General features: G+C 38.3%; 1 protein-coding gene across 8 annotated transcripts in view; it reads right to left on the reverse strand.

Moving 5' to 3' along the window:
• Window positions 1-27,633, reverse strand: part of ENOX1 (ecto-NOX disulfide-thiol exchanger 1) — a 726,395-nt gene that overhangs the window by 40,753 nt on the left and 658,009 nt on the right. For all 8 annotated transcript variants that reach the window (XM_069068688.1, XM_069068694.1, XM_069068693.1 and 5 more), the window contains one exon: window positions 26,363-26,419. In XM_069068688.1, the coding sequence (XP_068924789.1) occupies window positions 26,363-26,419 (57 nt within the window). The remainder of the gene's footprint in view (window positions 1-26,362; window positions 26,420-27,633) is intronic.

Consider the following 27,633-nt stretch of genomic DNA (forward strand, 5'->3'; position numbering starts at 1 on the left):
TGTGTGTGTGTGTGTGTGTGTGTGTGTGTGTGTGTGTGTGTGTGTGTGTGTGTAAGCGTCTGAGGCCGGATCCGAACTCAGGTCCTTCTGACTCCGGGCCGGCACTCTAGTCACTGTGCCACTTCGCCACCCCCAACATTTTTTGTTGTTAAGTTGTGTCTGACTCTTCATGACCCCATTTGGGATTTTCTTGGTAAAGATACTGGAGTGGTCTGCCACTTCCTTCTCCAGTTTATTTTACAGATGAGGTAATTGAGGCCGAGTTAAGTGACTTTCTCAGGGACATACAACTAGTAAGTATTAGAGACTGGATTTGAACTCAGGTCTTCCTGACACCAGGCCCGGTGTTGTATCCACTGTGCCCCCTATCTGACTAGCACATAGTAGGTTCTATAGAAGTGTTAGCTATTATTATTATGTGACTGCTGGTTTTCTGTCAGTGATATTTGAAAGATTATGAAGAACTAAATAAAAACCATTAGAATGGAGGAGGGTAAATGTCCTGATGATTTTTTAAAATAATAAGAATATTATTTAAAGAAAAGACTAGAATATGAAAACTGTAGGCCAGAAAACTTGACTTCAATTACTGCCCAAATTTTAGAATGTATTGCTAAAGAGATGTAGAAATGAACTTCCAAAGGAGGTTAAAAAAAAAACAACTCTCCAAGACCAGATGTATTCACAAGTGAATTTCATCAAACATTCAAAGAACAATTAATTACAGTATTACATAAATTGATCGCAAAAATAGTGAAAGAAGGGATCCTACCAAACTCCATCTATGACAGATATTATCTTGATATCTAAATCAGGGAAAGTCAAAACAGTAAAAGAAAACTATACACCAATATCCCCAATGAATACAGATGCAAACATTTAAAATAAAATAGAAAAGAGGTTATTCCTCAATTAATAAATGGTCTAAAGTTATGAATAAGCAGTTCTCAAGGGAAGAAACCTAGATTATTCATAGCGATATGAAACATATCACATGGACTATAAACTATAACAAGGTTGGATTTATACTAAGAATACAAGGTTGGTTTAATACTGGCAAAACCATAAACTTAATTAACCACATTAACAAAAACCACAAACAAATCATATGATTATAAAAACTTTGGACAATATACAACATCCATTTCTAGTATCAGTATTAAAAAATACTAAAAAACATGGGGAAAACTGGACCTTTCCTTAAAATGATAAATCGTTTACATCTAAAACCAAGAGCTACCAACATATGTAATGGAGATAAATGACAATCCTTTCCAATAAGATTGGAGTAAAATAAGGATTCCCATTGTCACCACTTATATTTAACATAATATTTACTCAAAATGCTGACTACAGTGGTAAAATAAGAAAAAGAAACTGAGAGAACAATCCAGTAAAGAAGAAATAAAATTAAAACTTTTGCAGATGATACGATAGTATACTTAAAGAGTGTCAACTATAATTAGTTGAAAGAACCAATAACCTCAGCAAACTTGCAGAATATAAAATAAATCAACACAAATCATCAGCATCTCTATATAAAATGAATAAACCTTAGTAGGAAGGGTTAGAAAGTGAAATTCCATTTAAAATACTTACAGAATGTATAAAGTACTTGGGAGTGACCTCACAAAGAATTTTATCAATATAATTACAACTTACATAAAGACTGACAAATAATTGGAAAACTTCTAATTGCTCAAGAGTAGGATGAGCCAATATAATAACAATGACAATACTATCTAAATTAATTTTGTTATTCAATGCCATACTGATCAACCTACCAAAGGAATACTTCATAGAACTAGAAAAAATAACTATGATATTCATATGGAGGAAAGATAGGTCAAAAGCCTAAAGAGAAATAATGAAAAGAAATGAAAATGAAGGGGATCTAGCAGTAGGAGATTTCAAACCATACTACAGTAATTTTTTTTAATGGGTACTAGTTAAAACATAGTGAGAAAAATCATTGGAACAGATTAGTGTACAACATTTTGAAGCAACATATCTAATACCCACCCAACTATTCAATAAACACAAGCACCCCTGGGATCATTACTGGGATAAGAACTTTGTACATAACAAAAACTGCTGGGAAAAATGGATGATTATATAGAAAAAATTGGATCTACAATAAGTCACACCTTATATACACAGATCAGCTCCAATGAATACGTCACCTACAAAAAGATTAGAGCATAAATTAGAAAAATGTGGAAAAATATTACCTATCAAAGAAAAGTTCATGACCAAACAAGGAATAGAGATCAGAGAAAATAAAATAGATGATTTTGATTACAAAAAATGAAGAAGTTTTTACACATAAAGCTAATAGAGAAACAAATGACAGAAATCTTTATAGAAAGTTTCTCTAATAAGATCTAACTTCCAATGTATATAAGGGAATGATTCATTTTTATTAGAATAAGAGCCATTCCTCAATGGCCTGAGAATATTGACAGGCAGCTCTCTAGGGAAGAAACCTAGGTTATGCACAGTCAAATGAAAAATAAATGCTTCAAATTAGTAGTAATTTGAAAAATAAAAATTAAAGCAATTCTGAGATTCCACCATATACCCATCAGAGTGGCGGAGATGACAGAAAAAGAAAAATAATAAATGTTTATGGGGCCAAAGGGAAAACAGGCATATTGATGTTCTGTTTGTGGACCTGTGGATGGGGATAACCATGGACACAACCAGGGGAACAATTCATACAATAATAACTCTATAAAAATTTATATTTTGACAGCCATAGTAACTATGATCAATACAATGACCATATTTGTGATTCCAGATGACCAGTGATGAAATATAGTATCTGTTACAGGTAGGTGCCTGATGTAGGTTTACACACATAAATATATATATATATATATATATACATATATATACACACACACACACACACATATCCACACTATATGTGTGCATATACACATATAAATGCATATATATGTATATACAGGCATTGAGGGAATTTATTTTAACTATGCATATTTGTTATGAGAAATTTGTCTTTTTTCCCCCCACCCCCCGCATTGAGAAAGAGGATAGGAAGGAGAGAAAATAGATTTCTATTAATATTTTTTAAATAGAGATGATGGAGTGCTATAGATGTGAAATGTTTCAGATGAGGTTACTCACTATATTATTAGTTTTACTTTGTTACAAGATGCCTCTCACAAACTGGGACTAATCTATAAATGTTTGTAACAAAAACCCTCCACATCCACAAAAATTAAAAACAAAGAGATGTAGAAAGGAAGTGTGATTATTTAACTAGCATGACTTCATTAAGTCAGAATAATTATATTTCCTTTTTCTTTTTTTTTTAAACAGCTTTTATCAACCTGGTAGATAAGGTAAATACTTTAGAAATAATTTACCTAGACATTAGCTAAGTTGTGATAAGGTATTTTATGCCATTCTTATATAAAAGATATAGAGATGGGGGTTACATACAAATCTGCTTACATTATTATAAAATGAATCATGGGACTCAGAGTAGTAATTATTGCTTTCCCTCACATGGGAAGGATGTTTCCAGTGGTGTGCCTGCGTATCAATGGTTGACCCTGCATTGTTTGACATTTCATCAATGACTTATATAAAAGTATGGATGATATGCTTTTTATCTGCTGAGGACACAAGCCTAGGAGGGATAGATAACACACTGAATGGCAGTTTCAAGATCCAATAAGATCTAGATAGGCTAATTAAATTGAATTAATTGAATAGGATGGAATTTAACAAGGATAATTATCACATGTTTGCCTCCAAAAAAATGACTTCATAAGTAAAAGATGGAGGAGGTATATGGCTGGATAGCAATTTGAAACATATCTAAGAGTCTAGGCAGTAGTGGGATAGGGCCACCAAGAAGGGTAATGCAATCTACTGATCATTATAATAAAACTCATACTGTTATTGTTCAGTCGTTTCGGTCATGTCTGACTCTTTGTGACCCCATCTGGGGTTTTCTTGGTAAAGATCCTGGAGTGGTTTGCCATTTCCTTCTCCTGCTCATTTTACAGATGCGGAAACTGAGGCCAACAGGGTGAAGTGACTCGCCCAGGGTCACTTAGCTAGTAAGTGTCTAAGGCCAGATTTGAACTCAGGAAGATGAGTCTTCCTGACTGCAGGCCTCACACTCTATCCACTGTGCTACCTAGCTGTCCTAATAAGAGTCATAGGTTCCAGTAATAAGAAGGTGATTGTGCTGTTGTTCTTCAAAGTGGTCATCCCATTTGGAGAATTTTGTTCAGGTTTAAGCACCACAGTTCATGAAAAACTTTGATAAGGTGTGGGACATTCACAGGTGGGCAACTAGAATTGTGAGGGTCCTCATGTACATGCCGTGTGAGGCATGTCTTACAGTAACGGAGGGTGTTTAGTTTAGAGAAGAGAAGAGCTCAGGGAGGGCTAGGAGATAGGGTGGGAGAAAGGAGCCAAAGGTAGTTATTTGGGGGTATATGAAGGGATATCACATGGATTCAAATAGTTCTGTTTTGTCCCAGAACTAGGAATAATGGGTATAAATTGAAAAGAGCAAGATCCAAGTTTTAAAGCAGAAAAAAAATCCTACCAATTAGATCTGTCTAAAAGAAGAATGGGAGTGAGTACATTCCTTCTCTTTAGAAATCTTCATGTCAAGGTTGGATGACCAGCTATTATGTTTTAGGGAGGAATTGCCTTTCTTCAGTTATGAGTTGGAATTCTGTGATAACCTACTTCTCTACCTTGATTTTCTCCTCAGATAAAAAGGTTGGTGAGAAGAGAGAGAAAATAGAAGGATATTTATTTTGGGTTTCGATTTGGATTAATTTCAACAATGCTTCCTGCAAGCAGAGTACTTGTGCTAGGGAGCTGGTGGGTGGGAGTGGTAGTAGTGGTGGTGGTGATGTAAGGTTTAGGTGAAATATAGTCTCTGCCCTTATGAAGCTTGGGATCTAACAAAGGCAGAATACTATAGTAGAAAGAACCTTGGGCTTAGAATCAGGGTATAGTTCTGAATCTGAGGTCTGACAGTTACCAGCTGTAAAGTCACTTCATTTGTCTGGACCCTGGTTTCCTCATTTATAAAATAGGAACAATAATACCTCATACCACCTCTTCCCTGAGATTGGTAGGAGGAACACTGGGTGAATTATTATTACTGTTAGGAAGAAGCCAAGAGGGAAGAGGAAAGACAAGTTTCCAAGAAGACAAGGTGAGAATAGGATGAGGAATAGACAGGATGAAAAGTGGAAGTCAGTTCTGGAATCTTTAACAATTAAAAAAAAAACCAATGGATACTCAATGAAATAGAGGACTTTCAAACATTTTTGATAAAAAGATCAGACCTGAACAGAAAATACCGTTTTCAAATATAAGAAGCAAGAGAAGCATGAAAAGGTAAACAGGAAAGAGAAATCATAAGGAACTTATTAAAGTTGAACTGTTTACATTCCTACATGGAAAGATGATATTTGTAACTCATGAGGTTTTTCTCAGTATTAGGGTAGTTGAATGGAATCTATCTATCTATCTATCTATCTGTATGTATGTATGTATGTATTTACATACACACACATATATATAGGGGTGTGTGTATGTATACATATAGGGCACAGGGTGAGTTGAATATGAAGGGATGATATCTAAAAAATAAAATTAAGAGTTGAGAGAGGAATATATTGGGAGAAGGAGAAAGAGAGAGATAGAATAGAGTTAATTATCTTACATAAAAGAAACAAGAGAAAGCTGTTACAATGGAGGGGAAGAGCAAGGAGGTAAAAGGGAATGGGTCAACCTTACTCTCACTGGACTTGGCTTAAGGAGGGAATAGCACACACTTAATTGGGTATCTTACCCTACAGGAAATTAGGGGAGATAAGAGGTGGGGATGATAGAAGGAAGGGCAGATTGGGGGGGTAGTCAGAAGCAAACACCTTTGAAAAGGGACAGGGTCAAAAGAGAAAATAGAATAAACATTTTGCATAACTACACATGTATAATCTATATTGAATTGCTTGTCTTCCCAGTGGGGGTGGGTGAGGAGAGAAGAAGAGAGAAAATCTAGAACTCAAAGTTTTAAAAACAAATGTTAAAAAATTGTTTTTACACGCAACTGGGAAATAAGATATACAAGCAATGGGGTATAGAAATCCACCTTGCCCTACAAGAAAGTAAGGGAGAAGGGTGTAAGGGGAGATAGGGAATATAAGAGAGGATAGACTGGGGGAAGGGTTAATCAGTATGCTTGCCATGTTGGGGTGGAGGGGGGTTGGGGAGAGATGGGGAAATAATTTGTAACTTAAAATCTTGTGGAAATGAATGTTGAAAACTAAAAATAAATAAATAAATTCTGGAAAAAAAACAAACAGAAAACAGAATTGGGTTACCAGATCCTCAGCAGGGTCCAGGAGGGCCTCAGAAATTACAGGGTTAAAATTTCTAAGGGCTCTTTAATCTAAGCATTCACTTAAGCCTGGGACTGCCTGCCCTCCTGGGAGGGTGGGCTGCCACCCACAGGTGACCTCTTTGGAGGGGGGCTTTAGTGCTCAGTGTTTGCATTGAGGAGGCGTCCAGAGGCATGCTGGTCACGCCTGAGCTCCACAGAGACTGTTTAATGGGAGAAGTCTACGGGCCCTTGTTCCTCAGCATGGATGCAGTCATTCATCACGATGCTATCACATCCTACATGCTGAGACTTTCCACCTCATTGGTGTTCAATTGCTAGACCCCTGAGCCATGTGGAGTATTTGTTATGTCTTAAGACTGTTCTAACAACTGGGCTTAGAAAGTTTTCTGATTTCAAAGGTCAAGCTAGCCTGGGTCTTTCAAAGGGTGCCTGGGAGAGGGGATTCTAATATATCCCTAAATGCCTTTGCCTCAATATGGTTCATGCACACCGGATGGATGAGCTTTGGCTTCAGCAAGATGATGCTGAATACTCAGAACACACATTCCCATATTCCCAAAGCTGTCTGGATTCCCAGCGTACTTGGGAGACAGCAGAGTCTCCAGCTGAGTCTGATTAGAAATTGTTGTCATACAATTATGAAGGCAGTAGGAGGGAAGCAGACCAGGAAGCTATCTTGGGGCTGATGGATCAAGGACCAGGCATATTAGAGATTCCTGATTATGTTGTGAGGAGAGAGACAGAGAGACAGAGACAGAGGGAGACAGAGAGAAGAAAGAGACCTCTTTCAGAGAAGTATTGATTGAAGTAACTATGGTCTGAGTGAAAGATGCAGCAGAATTATTACCTTACTTGCAAAGAAGAAACAAGAGACCAATAACATAGAATAAGGTGGCAGAATTATGAAAAATTAATTTCATGTTCAGTGTTAGACTTTTCCAGGGGAAAAGCTGGTTAGACTAAAAAAAAATCCTGCTTAGACTAATAAATTTCTAGGCTAGGTCCATGTATGGCCATAAGCCTCCTTCTACTTCTGTGTATTGTCTTGCCTTCTTGAAGGTGAAGAATTTTAAAGACAAGGCAGAGAAAGAAAATAATTACTTCATTCAACAAAAACCTATTGAACATTTACTAAATACAAGGCATTGTGCTAGGTAGGCCCTGGAGGGCGAGAGGATTCAGAGATGGACCAGATGTTGTCCCTGACCTCCCAAAGCTCCCTGTTGCCAAAGACACTTTAACAGAGCTGGGGGCTTAAGCCATATACAAGGCATGGAATAACTACCATAAAGTTTATAAAATGTGCTTTAGGACAGTGGAGTCAAACTCAAACAGAAGATCCTTACATAAGGATCCCTGCAATTTGTATATTAACTTAGTATTAAAATGTAATATCATTTATATTCTATTGTATTTTATTTATTTGATTAAATATTTCCAAATTGCATTTTATTTAGTCTACTTGGGAGTATTGTGGTTGGTATGTTTGACTCCTCTGAAGTGTTCAGAGGAAGTGGCTAGTTGAGATGGGGTGATCAAGGAAAGCTTCATAGAGGAGGTAGCCCTAACATATGGGAATGGGTGAAATTGACTGTCAGGCAGGAAGTTTAGTTTGTGATCATTGATCACATGCTAGACAAAGTGATATTCCTATGTTATTTCCATGCTCAATAAACTTTAATGGCTCCCCATTACTTTGGGGACCCAGGAAGAACTCCATGTGCGTGCATGCGTGTGTATGCATTTAAAGTCCTTTTACAACCTGATTCTAATCAACCTTTCCAGTCTTGTTATGTGCCTGGCTCCCTTTTTCAAACACTATACTTCAGCCAAATAGGCCTCCTTATCTGTTCTTCACTTATGATATTCCATGTCCCTTCTCTATAGGTACCTGCACGTGGTAGGTAACTCTGTATATGTGCCCCCATTTCTGTGATGTGCACCCTCCTCTCCTCTGCATGGAGGAAGCCCACATTTTCTTTAAAGCTCAGTCCCAACACCATATCTTAGAAAGACATTATTATTTTAAAGCATAATACAGAAAAAGTTAAAAATGCATACATATGAATTATTTTAAAATCACGATTGTACTATATGACTTCATATATCTCCTATGCATAGGATTATATGTGTATATATTACATAATATACACAATTCATATATACACACAGACATAGATATACATACATACACATAAAATTACATGTATATACACAGATACACACATATAAACATATACATATATATTACAGGTATATAAAATCCCAGAGTATAATCATTATTTTAAAGTAATTCTTTTATTAGCTTATTGTATACACATGCAAATATGTACACACCTTATATATGACCTCCTACAAAGGGACTTGTCTTATAATCTTCCAGCTGCTAGTGCTTTCCTCATAAAATTGCCCTGTATTATATATATCAATACAAAATACATTGATATGTATACACACATACATATGTGTATATGTCCACACATTTATATATGTTCATCTTGTCTCCCCAAAGTTGGTAAGTTTTCTGAAGGCAGGATTCTTTCTTTCTTTCTTTTTTTTTGTCTTTGTATCCCCCAAGACTACCATAGGTATTTTCAATCCTCCTCAATTGTCTACCAATTAGTCAATCAATTTGCAGACATTTATCTTGAACATTTCCCCATGAGAAAAGAGTCAAGGTTTGGAAATGGAGATGAACAAACAATGGAATCCACTGGGTGCTGTTCACCATTTTAGATTGTGGAAATGTTTATTGTCATGTAGGCATAACTTTATAAAGTCGCAAGGCATCATAACCATTATTTTAAAATAATTTCTCTATTAACTTAGGTATGAGGTATGTTGAGCTTTTTATATATAATGTTTTAAAATAATGATGTCTTTACTATCTTAGATGTAAGACACATAGAGCTTTTTTTTTTTGAAGTTATTATGGAACACGGCTATATTCAATTCAAGGGGATAATGTCATTTCCATTTCTTAAATGTTGCCTTATTAAATACTAAGTCTCTACTGCTGCCTGAATTGTAGCTTAATTGGGGATATAGCTTTATTTTTCACACCTAGCTGGAAAGGACCTGAGAGATAATAAGAGATTACATTTGCTCTTTATAAAGTACTTTCTTCACAACAATCTTGGGATGTAAGAAATTCGAGTATTATTACCAGCATCTTACAGAAGCGGAAACTGAGGCTCAGAGAGACTGAAGTGCTTGTTCACTATCACACAACCAGCAAGTGGAAGGGAGGAGACATGGACCCATTTTTTTCTGACCCTCAAGTCTTTCCATTCTACCCTTCTTTAAAACCAATCTTCTCATGTTAGTGTTGAGAAACAATGAATCCCAAGGAAGTGAGATGACTTCTCCAAGACACAAGTTTTCTGAATATGGCATTCTTCCCAGTTTGTCAAGTTAAGCAAAAAATGCTTCTAAATCTACAGCATACCACTGTATTATCTGGGTCATATTAAAAAAAATAAGTAATAAATTCTCTACATTCCTGTGTTTGTCATTCTCCATCCCCTTAACAGACCTTCCCCACCCCCTTTCATTGCTTGGAGAAGTATGAACATAAACAATTTCCCCAGCCAATAAAATTTAAGAAACAATCAGAAGAATGCACAGCAAAATCCCTGCAAATGTATGTGTGTGCATCCAGAATTAGTCCCTTTGATTTATCTCATATGATGCTAACTCTATTGCGGGTAAAGATTAATTGTATTATGGTGCTTTTGGCACGTTAGTTTCCTAGTTCATTTCTCAGAAAGACACCTCTTATTTTTTTCCACTACAAAGCACCCGCTATCATAATTTTCACCTGCTGAGTTTAGGTTACTAATGATAATATGAAAATTTAGAGGTTATATTTGACCTTTCTAATGGCAAATATAGGTCACCAGAATAGATGAGATGTGAACCAATAAACAGGACAAAAAAGTCATTGGATGGTTATTAAAGTAAAATCAGGCCCCACCAGGTTTGCCTGGCTCACTGTGGGTGCTTGGTAAATATTAAACAGTTTTTTTGCTAAGATCCAATTCTCTATCGTCACCTCTCGTCTCCTTATATAGAACAAGAGAAATGTTCCAGGAACAACTGGGTGCCCTAGACATTACTGAAGCATGATCTGGGTCAAGGCTAGCAATTTGGGGGTCGTGCAAAGAAAAGATCATAAATGTCCTAGCACCCAGGTGGTGTTGATCAAATTCCTTTCTTTTCTTCTCCCCACCTCTTGGCTGCTGCTTCTGCAGTAGATAGGAGAGACCAAACAAGTGGGATTATTTGGGTCTGTTCATTCATTTCTAAAATGCCTAGTATTTAACTAGCATGATATGAGAAGCTATTTGGAGATAAGCACAAGTCAGCCTCTGTCTTTAAGGAGATGACAGGAGGTGGTGTGGTAGGAATAGTGGAGATGGGAGAACTGGGCTCGTCTTGGCTCTGACATTATCTGTGTAATCTCAGAGTTTCAATTTCCTCATCTCTAAAATGGGAACTCATTTATATTTGCACTACCCACTCCATGGGTAAACCAAAAAATATGTTATTATTGGGAAGACAAAAATCGGTTTGTTAGGTAAAACAAAAGATATGAATACTTGGCAAGCCAATAAATGTGAGCTATTATTGGGAAGACAAGATGCACACATGAAACAACTAGATAAAGTTACAATATAACCTTAATAATAAATAACAAATCATCAGACTCTGCATCTATTGAATAAGGGAGCTGAATACCATAGTCACCCCCATCAGCATTAAACACCCATAACTATACAGGTTTCTGACTTTTTTTTTAACTCCATTATTCTAAAGTTAATGCAATTCAATTCAATAAACATCTATTAAAACCTACTAAGGTGATATGCTAGGGATACAAAGCCCCAAAAGAAATAATGCCTGCCTTAAAGGAAACTTCTCTTCCTTAAATTCTCTGTCTTAGCACATCCTGCCCACTCAGGTCTCAGAGCTTTGGGGACTTTCAAATTTAATCAATCAATTAGTATGTATTTAGCCCTTATTAGGGCTTAAGGGAGTGCTAGTTGCTGGGAGTGATAGAGAAGGATGACATATAGTAATTTTTCCAGGAAGTCGACAGGGACAGGTCTAGACTGAATGTGCCATAAAAGCAGGGACCATGTTTTCATTTAAACTTTGTATCTCCCCCAGATGGTGCATGGAAAGATGGTACCAATGGGAGCAGGGGATTTGTGGTTAGAGAAACTGCCTTCTGATCTTGCCTCTAAGCACTTATTACATTGTAACGGAATTGTGTGACCCTTGACAAGTCACTTAACCTGTTTGCCTTACTAGAGAAGTGAATGGGAAACCACTCTAGTATCTTTGGTGAGAAAACCCCATAGACAGTATGGTGCATAGGGTCAGGAAAGTCGGACACAACTGAACCGGCAGAATTAGAGTGTGCCAGGCTGTAAGCTGAGTGCTTTCCAATTATTATCTCATTCTATCCTCACAAAACCCCAGGAGGTAGGTGTTATTACTATTGACTCCATTTTACAGATGAGGAAACTGAGCTAGATCACCCAGTGGGATAGAACGCCAGGCCTGGAGACAGGAAGACCTGAGTTCAAATCTGGCCTCAGACACTAGCTGTGTGACCCTGTCAAGTCACTTAACCCTGTTTGCCTCAGTTTCCACATCTGTAAAACGAGCTGGAGAAGGAAATGGCAAACCTCTCTAGTATCTTTGCTAAGGAAACTCCACAAAGTGGTCACAAAGACTCTAACATGACTGTAAATGACTGAACAACAACAAAATCAAAAGGGTTGGCATAGAATGGATGGGGAGCCTAATGTCCTAGGGTGTGTCCTTTTGACTGAGTCCAAGTTTTACAGAACAAATCCTTTAAAAGGATTAGTTCTGTGAAGTTTGGATTCAGTCAAAGGGCCAAACTTGAACACCTAGAGAGCCACATGTGGCCTGGAGGCCACAGCTTCCCCACTTCTGGCAATAACAGATCATAGGATCATAGACACAATAGAACCTCAGAGGTCACCTAGAACCCTCATTTTACAGATGAGGAAACTAAGGCCCACAGAGTTCAAGTGTCTTACTCACTGTAGGTCACAGGAGTGGTAAGGTGGCAAAACCAGGATTTGAACTCAGAATTTCTGATTCTAAATCCAACAATCTTTCCACTTCTTCTGTTAAATAAAGAGGTGAGGGCAGCTAGGTAGCACAGTGAATAGAGCACCGGCTCTGGAGTCAGGAGGACCTGAGTTCAAATCCGGCCTCAGACACTTGGCACACTTACTAGCTGTGTGACCTTGGGCAAGTCACTTAACCCCAACTGCCCTCCAAAAAGCCAAAAAAAAAAGAAAAAAATGAAGAGGTGAGACTAAATCAGAGGTGTCAAACATGCAATCCATAGGCCACAAAGGGCCAAACCAGATTAAAATGTACCTGGAGAATATTCAACAAAAATAAATAAAAATATAATAGAACATAGATAATGTTAATATGTAGCTTTCTAACCACATATTTCTAAAATGTGGCTTTCTAATGAGGTAGTTTATAATATGCAGACTGCAGGCATCCTTTAGTGGACCCCATTTCTATTTCAGTTTGACACCATTAGACTACATGAGGCTTAAGATTTTCCCTTGAAGTTCTTAAGATTCTATTATTGCAATGAATAACACTAAAGTGGTATAATATTAAGTACTAAATCATGGCATCTAAGTGCTATAAGAGTTCAGAACAGAGGAAGAGATTCAGGGGGAATGGGAAACCTCATGGGAGAGCACCAGAAGAAGGCAGTGTGTGGTACAGTGAGAAAAAAAATAGCTCTGGGATCAAAAATCTGCATTGAAATTGAAATTGTATCCTGCCTCTGAGGAGTACTATCTGTGTGATTTTAGGCAAGCCATTTAACATTTCTGTGCCTCAATTTTCTTATTTATAAAATGAGAGTGTAGAACTCAAGCCCGTCCTTAAAGAGTGGTCCAAGGCCACCATACTTTTATTAGCTGTATGACCTCGGGCAAAGAACTTAACCTCTGTTTGCTCCAGTTTCCTCATTTGTAAAATGGAGTTGATAGTAATAACACCCATCTCTGGGGTTATTGTGAGGATAAAATGAGATAATAACTGGAAAGCACTCAGCTTACAGCCCGGCACACTCTAGTTCTGCCGGTTCAGTTGTGTCTGACTTTCCTGATCCTGTGCACCGTACTGTCTATGGGATTTTCTCAACAAAGATGCTAGAGTGGTTTCCCATTTACTTCTATAGTAGGTTAAGGCAACAGAGGTTAAGTATCTTGCCAAGGATCACACAGCTAGTAAGTGTCTGAGGTCAGATTTGAACTGGGGTCTTCCTGTCTCAAGACCAAGAGTTCTAGCCACTGAGACATTGAGACACTGCCTGTCTGGTACACGCTCTGTAAATGTTAGCTATTATTATTATGTAAATAGGTGGAAGGAAAAGGAGTGGGCATGATAGGCAAAGTGAATAATATGGTTACCAAAAGAGATTAATTACCAATGAATAATTCTATTATTATGTAGGAATGAAAAATAATAAAAAATGGTTTTTTTCCATGCCTGATGCTGGATCCAACTTGGGGACAAATGTCATTTACTGGTTTTCCTGGCTACCAGTGCAGCCCACAGTGACTACATTTATTCTGAAGGGGCTAATTTAAAGCTTACACCATAAAATGGGTGCCATTTTTTCCCCTTAAATGGACCCCAATCTGAAAGAGATTGCCCCTTCATTGGCAAATGTGCAGGAGTAGAAAAAGAAAAGTTAAATTCTCCTAATAAATGGGGAAGGTTGTTTCTCATGCACATTTGCACTCACAAACACTTCTCACACTTTAAGGTCTTCCTGAAAGTTAGGACTATAAAGAAATTGCCTGTGCTAATTAGAGTCTGAAAGTCTCATAAAAACAAGCGGCTCATCAGCATCCCCAGAGCACTATGGAAATGTTCCAAACAAAAATGTCCATCACTCACCCTCTATGATCTAATGGGAAAACTGCCACACACACTCCCACACATATACACACAAACACACACATATATAATGACAGTGATGGTTAGAATCACAGCAATAAATCTCTCCTACAAGGGCAATTTCTGGCCTAAGGACGGCCGAGGCTGATAGGATTTTCTTGAACAATTAAATGAACAGAAATCTGCAAAACCATTAAGTGTTCTAAGACTGGCAAGTTTGCCCTCCTTCCCCCTACCCCCCCCCAAAATAGCCTCCAGGATTTAGGGAATAATTGGCATTACCTGGCAAGGGCCTGATTTCCTGTGCCTTCCAGTAACTCTGTGGGTATTTACAAAATAGACTGATGCCAGCTGAAATCAACACACAAAGATTCCTGTGGCTCAGAGGGACAGACTCTTCTGTGGCCAAGATGTTCGGCTCACATGGAGACATGGCAACTCGGCAGCCTGAGGTGGCCAAGATCCCATCATTCTGCGGGTGGTTTTAACCCTTGTGGAAGAGGAAATGCCCAATATTGCTAAATCAGAGATATAGGCTCCACTACTAACTCCTTTTGGAAACCAGTCTCTTCTGATTTCTCCTCATGCTCCAATGGACCTAAAACGCTCCTAAGGCTTTGACTTGGGGTTAAAGAGATTTACCGAACTTATGAATAAATGTAGTATCCCTAGTTAAATAGCTCTATTCAAAGCCCCCCTAAAGTGAAACATGTAGCCTCCTTTGAGGCAACCCTTTGATCAAGGATGTCCAGGACAACCCTGGTGCTAAAAATAATTTGACTACTTTTGCATTACTCACTTACTTTTAGAAATTAACTAAACTGGCTCAAGATAAAGACTGGTATGGCACATATGTTTCCTGAAATACTGAGCATGTGCCAAGGGGGGTGGGAGGGAACAGACCATCTCAAGCACGTGTGAGAATGGTCCAGATATTCTTAATGTATATTAATGTGGAAAAGGAAAGAGGTGCACATCTATCCCCGTGCAAAGGAAAGATTAACTTTGAAAGAGAATGGGTCTGTTGGGGGACAGAGAAGCCTGGAAGCTTGGGCAGGACTGACACATAGATATTTCAACTGTACTGAAGGCTGCCACAGTTCCAGATACAGGATGGGATCATAATGACTCCTTTCATAGTAATTACAACTTTTCTCCCCTTCATAGCATTCCACGTTTAGAAAACAAGGAATGATATGAATATCCTAAAATGTTTCTTCTGAGTTCAAGAATTTGATGAATCCAACACTCTGGGGGGAAGGAGGAAGTAAAGAGAAGAAAGAAAAAAGTTTATATAATCATAGGATCTGGAGTTACAAGGCCATTTGGAGGTCATTTAGTCCAGTCCTCACGTTTTTCAGATGAAGAAATTATAGCCTAGAGAGACTGTGTGACTCCCCCTGGGTCACAGAGGCTTCAGAAAATGGCCAGTTCAGAATCCAAGCCTAGATTTTGTGACTAAATCCATTCCCATGCTTTTCACTACCCCACAATGAATTCCTTATGATCAGTCTTCTGGTTTTGAGGAAAATCTTTAGCTGTCACTGTCCTGGAAGGAAAATTGATACTAAGGTCCTAAAGAAAGCAGAAACAATCTTCACTTCATCCTTTGCCAATCTAGGAGTTTTATCTTCTATTTATGATCAGGGATTTTTCTGATTAAGTTTTAAAGGTGAATGGAAACTAATTACTTCACCTAGAGGACTTTTCTAACAAGATCACAGAAACAAATGACATCCTAGGCACCATGAATTATGAAAAGTACACTTGGCTGCCTGGAAATTACTTTGGTAGAGGTCCTCATGAGCCAGGGTGGGCAGCCCTGTTCCTTCCCTGTTCACTTAGGTCACATGGGTCAGGATATAGATGGTGATAGGCAGAGGTCTCTGCTACTAGAGTCTTAATGGGTCTTTGGGCATTTCATCTTTTTCAGTGGTATTTTAGTTACCAGTAATAACCAGTAATGGCACCCAGCATGAGAAAGGAAGGGATGGAGAAAGAGAAAGGAAGAACAGGAAAGGTGAGATTGGAGAGGACTTGGGACACTCCATTTCTTTGGGGGTGGTTTAAAAATGTTTGTCACTACACCCAACCTGAGAGCAATCATACCCTTTCCATGAGGAAGTATTGCTGTACAGCCTACCAATATTAATCAATCTATTTGCAATGTGTCCCACAGGTGATGGGAACTGCTTGATTTGATTGCATAGTCTATTTTTGGGACAAGCTTTTCTACAATCACGTGCATGAGTTTTAATTCTAATCAGAAAAACACCTTTGGCAAAGGTTTTTTTTTTTTTTAAAGAAGGAATGGGCTGTGAGGAGATTTGACTGTGACATCTGTCACCCGCTAATCGCCAGGGTTGATTAGGCTGAGATGGCTGTATTGAGAAGAGTGAAATTTATTCAAACTTCCTTCTTTCTCACCTCGACTCCCATCTCCATCCCTGCAGTCAAGCATAATCTAGAATCTTCCCAGCAACCCCTCAGTGCAATTGAGTAGAGTATTCCCTGGTGGTGGGGAAGTAATTTGATCAGGCAGTAAATGAACTATGCATGTAGGAAAAGAGAACGAGTCTTCCCTTTCCCAAGGCTACGTATATTGATAATAGGATAAAAATCAAAGGAGTATAGGGTGTGAAATCCTTACACAGGAGCAGAGCAAACCACTGGTTTCCAATTCTACCTAAGGAAGACTGGCCTAGATAGATTTCAGGTCAGTAGAGTTCATACATGTCTACTCTGCCATCTCCTACCCCTCCTTCCAATTTATGATGGTAGAAGTTGTATTGTATGCACATCATTGTTGGAGTATTCAACACACTTGAAAATTTGAGGACATTTAGGCACTTCTTATCAGTATACGAGTGACAAAAAGAAAGGGAAGTTCACCTACAGAATCTTCCTCCATTCCAAGTGTCATTTTAGCTGGGTACTCATAGGTCAATCAGTATATTTTTGGCTTCTCGCCTCTCTTTCTGCCTTTTTTTCCCCCAACACTTCCTAGGAGCCAGAGTTGATCATTCTCCCTCCCATTTCCTATCATGCCTTTTGGGCAAAATTTCTGCTTCTGACATTGCATGTGGAGGAGAATCTTTTCATGTACACATGTGACTAAGCATTCTCTTTCTCTCTCTCTCTCCTCTCTGTGTCTCTCCTCTTCTCTGTCTTTCTTCTCCCCTCCCCCCCTTCTCTCTCCATCCCTCTCTCCCCTAAACCCCTTCTCTCTCTCTCACTCTCTCGCTCTCCTCCATGTGAGGTCATAACAGGCTGCCATTTACTGGGCAGTATGCCCAGGAATAAGATATCTGTACTTTCTTTTCATAATTGTAAAATAGGACTCCTAGTGTCTCCTAACGTGATTTATCTTAAAGAGCTGAACCTCTGGTATTCTCCTTTGTTGATTAAATTGAGCTTGGTTTGGATATTGTGGATATCTTTGATTCAATCACTTAAAATGGCTTAATTACTATTCAGAGATGTAATCCATTTTATTCTCTTAACTTTGCTAGTGTTCTCAAGCTCATAAATTGAAAACTTAGCTGATCTCATTGGGAAGCTGGGCTACTAAAAGGGAGTTACTTGTTTCCATTAGCCTTGATCTGGGTAGAGAGCAGAATACTTAAGGTCTAGGCTCTCTAAACCTTAAATACTTCATTTCAAGATCCCATGTTAACATTTTTTTTTTGGAGGGCAATTGGGGTTAAGTAACTTGCCCAAGGTTACATGGCTAGTGTTTCTGTGTGGGTGGTAAGTGTCTGAGGCCGGAACCAAACTCCGGTCCTCCTGACTCTGGGGTCGGCGCTTTACTCACTGCACCATCTAGCTGCCCCCATGTTTACATTTCTAACAGTTTTTGTCCCCAAATGGAGCCCTAAAGCCATGCTCCTCGAGAATCTCCTAGACTATGCATCATTTTGCTTCCCCAAGTACTCAAGAATGACCATCATCTTACCATTCTTTCCTGTTAAATGCTCCCAAATTCTTAACTTGGTGGCATTTTTTGAGAAGACCCAGAATGGCGATTTCATCAATGCAAGGAAACTCTAAGTATGGAAATTCCCTCCCCTTATACAGGTCAGCAATTCATTTGTGACTTTTGGTCTTACAGAACTGCCCCAGGCCTTGCTCATGGCCACACGGTTGGGAGGGGCCAGAATCCAGGGCTTTGAATTGGTCTTCCAAGTCTAGCCCTCATCCATTACACCACACTGACTCTCGATAGGCAGATGACATTATACTATGGTTATTATTATTGATAGGTGTTTAAATACTGCTACCTCATTACCTATAATTATTCACCTTTTGGAAACTGGGCTTTGCTTTTGAAAAGAAACAAAAGATTTCTCTTTATTTTACCACCCCAGGCAATACATAGAGCACACTTTTCCTGAAAATTATTCATAGATGGATACAGAAACACGTCTAATGGTCTTAATGATGATATGTGGAGTTAGCACACATAAGAATATTGCTCAAGGGGGCGGCTAGGTGGTGCAGTGAGTAAAGCACTGTCCTGGAGTCAGGAGGACCTGAGTTCAGGTCCGGCCTCAGACACTTAACACCCACACAAAAGAACTAGCCATGTAACCTTGGGCAAGTTACTTAACCCCAATTGTCCTCCAAAAAAAAAAAAAGAATATTGCTCAAGACTGTTTAGGGGAAACAAGAGTTATAATCTTCAAAATGGATAAATACTCTTTGGATCTGTTCTGGTTTCAATGAATAACATAGTCATAGAATTCTTTGGCCTAGAGCTGATGTTCTCATTTCCCTTGTATACTCCTCTAATCTGGTTTGGAACAACAAGGTATTTGAGTTCTCTGAACAAAACCTATCAGAATTATCAAATGTGTATTAATCCTACATTTTACATACATTGAGAATTTTTAATTTCATAAATATGCATATTTTTCCTACTCACGCAGACCACAAACCCCTTTGCAACTTAGTGGCTGGCCTCTTGAACGTTATGGTGACTGAAGAATTCATCACTGTGTGACTAATCTAGTGATGAAAGGAAGGGAAGGGAACAATTATTTATTAAACTACTCCTATTTGCCAAGCATTTTGCTAAGCACTTTGCAAATATTATCTCATTTTATCTTCACAACAACTCTGGGAGGTAAGTGATATTATTATCCCCATTTTATAGCTGAGGAAATTGAGGCAAACAGAGGTTAAGTGACTCAGGGTTGAACAGTTAGCAAATGACTGAGGTAAGTAAATGAAGTCAGGTTTTTCTGACTCCTGGCCCAGACCTCCTGTCCTCCTGGCATAGCCTTTGAAAGCCTAGGCGTCACCTTCATATAACATTTGACATATGATGATTAAATTCTGGACAGTGGGGGAGATAAATACACCAGAATCTACCAGTAACCAAGCAAGAACCACCCACTCCTAGACTGTAAGAACAAAACCACAAGGTCATATTTTCCCAACAGCTTCCTTTTTGGTAATATAACCCTCCATAAGGTTCCCTTTCTTGAGTATTCATAAAAAAAAAAAAAAACAAGGTTAAGCAAAGCTTGCATGAAGCTAGCTTCTTTTCTCTCTCTGATTCTCCCCTAGAGTCTGGGAGGGTCAAGAACTGGATTCCCAGGTTCAAGGAAGGGCCCTAATTATCATCAACAGCTGTCAAGGACACTGGGATGGAATTTCTCTGTGGGTTTGCTCAGATGGATTGTGGATTGTGGATTTCTTGGCAGGCAGCAGGGGATGTGGTTAACTCATGATGAAATGGTAACAAGTGTGGGAGAAGGTAGCAAAATCAGAGAGAAGTACAGCATCAGCATAAGAAAACTAAGGGTGATGATTCATGGCACCAGAGAGTAAAGACACAGGTTCTGGGAGTGAGGTGTTAATATAAGAATGGATGAAAGCCAGCACGGTCCTTAAGGGGAAAGGAACAGGTGGCCCCTACTTCTCTGAATGACACTTTGGGAGCAAAGCCTACATGGAGAAAGAATAGATGTGAACCATTGATTCATTATCATTCAGCATTGCTTTGGTTTGGGGAGAACACAGGATTTGAAGCTGGAAAGGCCATACAAACCATATGGCCAAACTTTTTATTTTAGATCTAGATAGAGGTAAAACAGTTTCCCCAAGGTCACCCAGGTATTGAGTAAGAGAAGTGGGATTCCAACCATGTCCTCTAACTTCAAACCCAGTGTCCTATGGGCTATAGCTCACTATCAGCTTCTCAACACAGAGCAAAGGCCTGATAGGAGAACAGACATGGCAGATTAGTCTTTTATGAAGTAAGGCCATGACTGTCATGAAGGGAACAATCTCTAATAGGATCAATAAATCAGCAGATATTAGTGAAGCTCTCCTTTCTTTTCACAGGCCTCCGAATGAAGCCTTTCCTGATCCCTCCCCAAATGCTGGTGTTCTCCCTCTCAAACTACCTTGCATTTAACACCATTTATTGTCTATATTTATATTTATGAACTTTGTTACATATATTTATATACTTCTTTGCCTCCCTTATTAGAATGCAAGCTCTTTTTAAGTAGGGGCTATATCCTTCTTTTCTATCTTCGGTACTGCGCTCAGAGAAAGTACTTAGTAAATACTTTCTAGTTGTCTGATTGATTGAGAAGCTTTGGAGTGAGAAGGGAAGAAATTAGGGCCATGGGAAGGAAAGGGTAATGCCAATGCAAGCAGGGGGTGGGGCAGGAGATAAGATAAAGGTACATGAAAAAGGATTATATATTTATGAAGGAATATTTGTTTTGGTCAATGATATCTTAAATACTGGCTTTTAGTCTAATGACCTGTTAAAGTACCTTGTTTCAAACTGTCAATATAGATCTAAGACAAAATCTTCAGATAAAGCAAAAATTTTATTTCAGATTTTTTTTTCCTTCCAAATATTCCCCCAAAAGGAATTCCAGGTGCTGAGTTTTACTAAAGACCAGACCCATTGGGGAGTGATGATAGTGTGGGGGTAGATGCCTGATGATCTCATTCTTTCCCTTGGTAGGAGGGTCAGTGGAGAAGAAAAGTGAATATTGTCTATTGAAGGGTCTCATGGGTCCTTAGGATCACAGATCTAATGCTGGAAAGGTCCACAAAAGCCATGTATTCCACCCCTGTCCTAAGGAAACTAAGGCTCAAGGTGGTTAAATGATTTGTTGAAAGTCACAAAGACACTAAATATTAGTGGGAGAATTTGAAGTCTTCTGATTTTAGACTGAGCCTAGGTACTAGTGATTCCTTGTCCCATGTGTTAAACGAAGAGAAGCAGCTATGTAAGAACAGTTATTTCAACTTTTCTTTGTCTTTGATGGTGTGACCCCATTTACTTTGGAGTTCCTTCTTTTACACATCTTTCTCCCATCTCTCTCTCCCTCTGAGTATATACACACATATGCATATATGTATGCATATATGCACATGTATGTATATGTGTATGTACCTATGTCTGTCCTTCAGTTAGTGAATGGTAGAAAGCTACATTTTAAAATTGGGAAGGATGTCTTCACACATTATGAACTACCTATAAATGTACCGTACTAACCTGTGTAAATACATCATCCAGATGCTTTCCTTGATTGTAAGAAGAGATCATTTCTGTCAGTATGGCATCAATACAGTATCATTTCTCCAAAGTGCATGAATGCAGGATGTGCTTTTATTCGGACGGAAAGAGCTCTTGCTGGATTCAGAATTGGGAAGATCAGAGTTCTCAGCCTGGGTCTACCACTCAAAACCTGCATGACCTTGTTTAAGTCACAACCTAAGTCACATTTTTTCTCATTTTAAAAATGAAAGAGTTGGACTAGAAAGTTTCTAGCGTCCAAGTTTCTTCATCTCTCTAGAACTCAGTTTTCTCATTTTAAAATGAAGACAGTCCCTTCCAGATCTAAAGCCCGTGCAACTGCTTTTGGCTGCTAGGTGGCGCCAAAGTGCACACAGCACTGGCCCTGGAGTCTGGAAGAGACATCTTCTGGAGTTCAAATCTGTGCTTGGACACTTAACCAGAGTTATAATAACCATGATATGTTTATAATATAATCATATAATATACACTATGTAACATAATATAGCCATATAATATAGCCATATAATATTACTATAAAATCTAACCATAATAATGGTTATAATAACCATTAATATGTGACCCTAATTGATTATCTAAATTACTATAACTACATTATCAGAGCTCTGTTATCTAGCATTCCCAAGGTTATGGTACAGTGGTAAGACTGAAAGCTCAATATGTGGCATGTTTGGAGGAGGAGGATAGGATCAGGACTGAAGAAATGTCCTACCGAGGACCTGGGACAAAGGCTAGTTTTAAGTCCAGGGTGAATTAAAAGATATAATTTGTTCTAGATGAGATTAATATCCAAAATTCTACATGCAAATAAAATGCTTGGCCTTGGCAATTTGGGCCCTGACCAAGATCAGAGCCTGATGAAATTGTTCCATTTTCCAAACAGTGATACATTTATCCTTCCCTCCAGAAAAAAGCTGATTCTGGGTAAGCTGGCAAAGGATTTTGGTATATCCAGGAAAGAGGGAAAGGATATGGCTTATTTAAGGGGCTATCTGAATGGACACTGCAGACTATTGGATTCAGGGTTAAAATATCCAAGTCTAAATCCTGCCTCTGTCATTTATTGGCCATGTGACACTGGCTAAGTCAATGTAGGACTTTAGCCGTCAGTTTCTTTATCTGTACAACTGCATTGGACTTTTATCTCTAACATTTTTGTTGTAACATCCAATGAGCCGGGAAGCCCATGAGAATACTGGGTACGATTTGTATCTAGTTCTATGCTAAACATGGTGCTAAATAAAGATACTACTCAAGAAAAATAATAATTATGGCCATAAGGCAATAACATAATGGGATCTAGAATGTTTCCATGTGTAAATAATATGTTGGAATCTGATTGCTCCTTGGCACTTGGGAAAGAAGCTAGTAAATTGCAAGGATGGGAATGTCTTGCAGAAGACACCCTTCATAATTAATGATGAAATCTTTCAGGTGCACATTTGAGTGCACATGTGAGTGCCAAGGCAATTTTAGAAGGCCAAAACAGAATGCCAGAAGCTAGCCTGGTTGAGTGTTCATGGATGTTAACCAAAAAAGCTAATATGAGCCATCCGAAGAATTATCTGCTCAGTCAGAACAGGTTCACTGTGCACCAACTTCTGATGTGAATGACAGTAGCAAAAATATATTTGTTTCAGTCAATGATATTTTAAATACAGGCTTTTAGTCTAATGGCCTGTTAAAGTACCTTGCTTCAAATTTTCAATACAGAGCTAAGACAAAATCTTCAGAGAGAACAAAATACTTTATTTTTCCTCCAAATATTCCTTTGTAAGACCTTTTATCAGTAGCTCTAACAAGTAGTAAAAGTGACTTACTTTTTAATTTCCCTTACTTAACATGGCTTCCTGGGCAAGAAATGAGATACATAAAAGGAGACAATATGAGAGAAGAAGGAAGCTTGAGTTCAAATGTGGTCTCAGACATTTCCTAGCTGTGTGACCCTGGGCAAGTCACTTAACTCTGTGTTTGCTTCAGTTTCCTCATCTGCAAAATGAGCTGGAAAAGCAAATGGCAGACAATTCCAGTATCTTTGCCAAGAAAACCCCAAATAAGGTCACAAAGAGTCGCATATGACTGAAAAACAGCCGAACAACAACAATTACAATTACAACTAGGCCTGTGCCTAAATTTGATAGGTGAGTACCTAGTTTCTTCATCTGTTAAAAGGAGTTGGATTAGATGAACTCTAAAGTTTCTTTTAACTCAAAAACTTATGATGACATAATAGGATTCAGAGTAGGAAAGGCTCTTAGAAGATAATCTAATTCAGCCTGAGATCTAAAGAGATGACAGATATGTCTTGCTGAAGGCCATACAGTTAATTAGTAGCACAGATAGGCTCACTACACTGGACCAACTCCTGATCCTTCTCATAACACAAGGTCTTGTTAGCCTTCAACTATCTTCTCTATAAGCCACCATGTTGTAACAGAAGAAACAAACAAACAATGAATTTAGAGACAAAAGACTGGGACTCAATTCCTCACCCTGTCTCTTAGTACCTGTCTGGGTCTCCATTTCCTTATGTGAAAAAAAAAAGGGTAAACTAAACAGTTGCTTATGTGTCTTTCACTCCTTCTCTTCTCTTCTTCCTACCTGGTCTGAGATTTTCCTTTAGTATCGCTATTGCAAGATGGAACAAAACCACAAAAAACAAAAATAAAAACAATTCTACATAAATAAGAAGAGACTGTAAGAGAATATTTAATTGTTCTGAATCATTTCAAGTAACCAAGCTGAAATGAAGTGAATCCCAAGGTACCGAGAAACCTATTGGGAATGCTTGATGGATAAATGTCAGTGATTTCTGAAAGTTTTTGGAAAATGGAAGTGGTACTTTAAGACTGGAAAGATGTGATTGTTGTTCTGATTTTCCAAAAAGAAAAGAAAGTAAACTATGAAAAAAAAATAAACCAGAGAATTTGACTTTGACTTGTGGCAAAATGCTGGAATGTATTATCAAAGGGATGGTTTGTAAACATTTGGAAAAGGAAACTGTGATCACTCATAGCCAGGATCAGTTCCATAAAGAACAGGTCATATCAAATTAATTTTTTGTTTTGTGAAGGTTTTTAGGGTTTAATCAGGAGGAGGGTGCTCATGATTCTCTCACCATAAAATATCTACATTTTGTCAAAGCACTTTACAAATTCATACTGTCTATCATTGTGGGCAAGATGGGAGTGATGTAGGCTAGATGACAGTACAAGAAGATTCACTAATCCAGACCCAAACTGTTATATCTCAATGTCAGTTTAGAAGCAATCTCTAGTGAGCACTCCAAAGTTCTGTCATTGGCCCTGTGCTGTTCAACATTTTTGACAATGACTTGGATGAAAGCTTAGATGCGTGCTTATTAAATTTGCAGATGATGCAAAGTGGAGAGGGAGACATGCTACTGATGCTGGGGTCTGTGTTGTAAATAATTAAACAGGATGTACACGAGATCGAAAATCCCTCCTACCTGGCCCAAGCTCACTCAGAAATTCTATATTCTGGTTCTGTGCCAAATGAAAGAATTTAGTAAAAAGTTTTTGAAGAATAGTATTAGCACATAAACACAGGTGAAAGGAAAAAGGACTGACAAAAGGAAGAAATAAATAAGTATAGGTTTGCACTCTGTAGTCAATAGAATGAATGTAGGGAATATTTCTTTTGTATTTATAGTCCTAGTTCCTAGCAGATAGTAATGCTGATTGATTAAGTGATGTTACATATCTCAAACCATTAAGAGCCTCGAGAACAGAGATCTTACCTTTAGGAAATTAGAAATACCAGTTCAGGGGTTCTGACCCTGTTTTGTACCATGGACTCCTTTGGCAGTCTGGTGAAGCCTTCTTGGAATAATGCATTGTATAGTATTACAAACGAAACCAAAATTCTTATCAAATTTTGAAAAAAAATTGAAATATTCTTTTCAAACTTTTTTAAAAACTAAGTTCATTGGTTCCTATTTAAGAACATCTGCACTAGAGAAACCTAAGGTATCATATTAGGTATAATGGTCTATAAGGCCATTATCCCTCTCTAAAATAATGATCGTGATAACATGCATAAATCAAGAATATTCTATGATATTACAATGTCCCATCTTCGTTTGGCCTTCTTAGACTCTGTTGTTTATAGACATGAAATTAGAACTCAAACTGCCTCCTTGTGATGTGAATATGTGAGGCTCTGTGTGTGAGGTCAGAAGATATTTCATTCCAACATTTTAGGCATCTAAAGTAACAGCATGAATGCTCATCTACCAATATAACAGACATAAGCAGCAATCTCAGGAAGTCACCGATGGACAGGAACAGTATCTCCTTTTATATGATCCATAAAGTATCACATGCAAATGGGCACTCAACCAATATCAAATGACAAGTGGTAAATAAACTTGCTGTACCTACATTTGCATCCTCGAGGCTGTGGCCATTGGTCTCGGCTAATTCCTTGGCACTTTTTAGCTGCAAAGGGTAAGGAGAAACACAACAAATAAACAAGCAGGCACATTACTTGAGAGAGTGCTACACTGACGGTTAACTCTGATTTATTTGAGGTTGCACTTTATAAGGCTTCCAAAGAGAAGAAGCAGATGGGATGCATAATTCTAATGAGTCTTTCTGAAACCAGTTTGAAACCAACATGTTCTGAAGGTTGATTAGCTTGTACACACACACACAAGTCCTGGACATTATTATTTTTAATAATAACATTAGTAAGTGGTTTGAAAGGCATAAAGTATAAAAAATTAGCTCTCAAGAATAATAAATGGTTCCATTTGTTATTCTTATTGCTATTAATTTAAACTCTGCAATGTTTGCAAGTTGCCACTAGCTCAATGGTGTTGTACTAATGATTATTTTTGAATGATATATTTGTTTTGGGTTGTTCAAAATACCCAAGTGTTACTGTATAGGCCCTCCTTGAGACTGTCACAATGCATAGTATTGTTTCCAGGGGCAGAGGGGGAGGAGATCCTATGTTTCTTTGTTGGGCGGAAGAACTGGGAAGATTTGGTCACTGATGCATTTAGAGAAAAGCTATTTTTCAGATGAGATTTTTAACAGTGAACATTTGGAAATGCCAGTTTTCCTCCTGGAAGGTTCACAAATAATCAGTTATCAAGAGTTTCCGGAAACCCTTTAATTGGCATTTCACCCTAGTCTGACTGAAAGCTGATATTTGGGTGTAGGGAACAAGGGAGGGGTAGGCCATCCTTCCAGCTGTCTGCCTACATTTTCTTCTGCTTTATGCAGGTCTGTCATCTTTTATGTCCAATATAAATGCTTCATGGTGGGAGATAAATGCTCAAAGCTTGGATGGGAAAAAAAGAAAACAACATACTTGCATACATATCACCACTGTGTAAGATTTAGAACATCTGCTGTTTCTGGTTCTTTATGTATTTTAATCATTCTAGTTTCCTTAAAGCAGACCCATAGTCATAGCCTGAAAGTCACACCCACTTGACTCTGAGCAGGAGAAAGCTTTCAAAGAACAGGATGGTGACTACAGACCACTAATCCCCAGAACAAAAAACCTGCCTACTTTGCTTGAATGTGAAATCGACCACTGAGCCACCCAGTGGTAGCTTCTTCATGAGTTCAAATCCAGCCCCAGATACTTCCTAGCTGTGTGACCCTGAGTAAGTCACTTAATCCTGTTTGCCTCAGTTTCC

The sequence above is a fragment of the Petaurus breviceps genome, unplaced genomic scaffold, assembly GCF_028583685.1.
Source record: "Petaurus breviceps papuanus isolate PSGF00001 unplaced genomic scaffold, PetGlider_PUasm1.0 90769, whole genome shotgun sequence".
Classification (NCBI taxonomy): domain Eukaryota; kingdom Metazoa; phylum Chordata; class Mammalia; order Diprotodontia; family Petauridae; genus Petaurus; species Petaurus breviceps.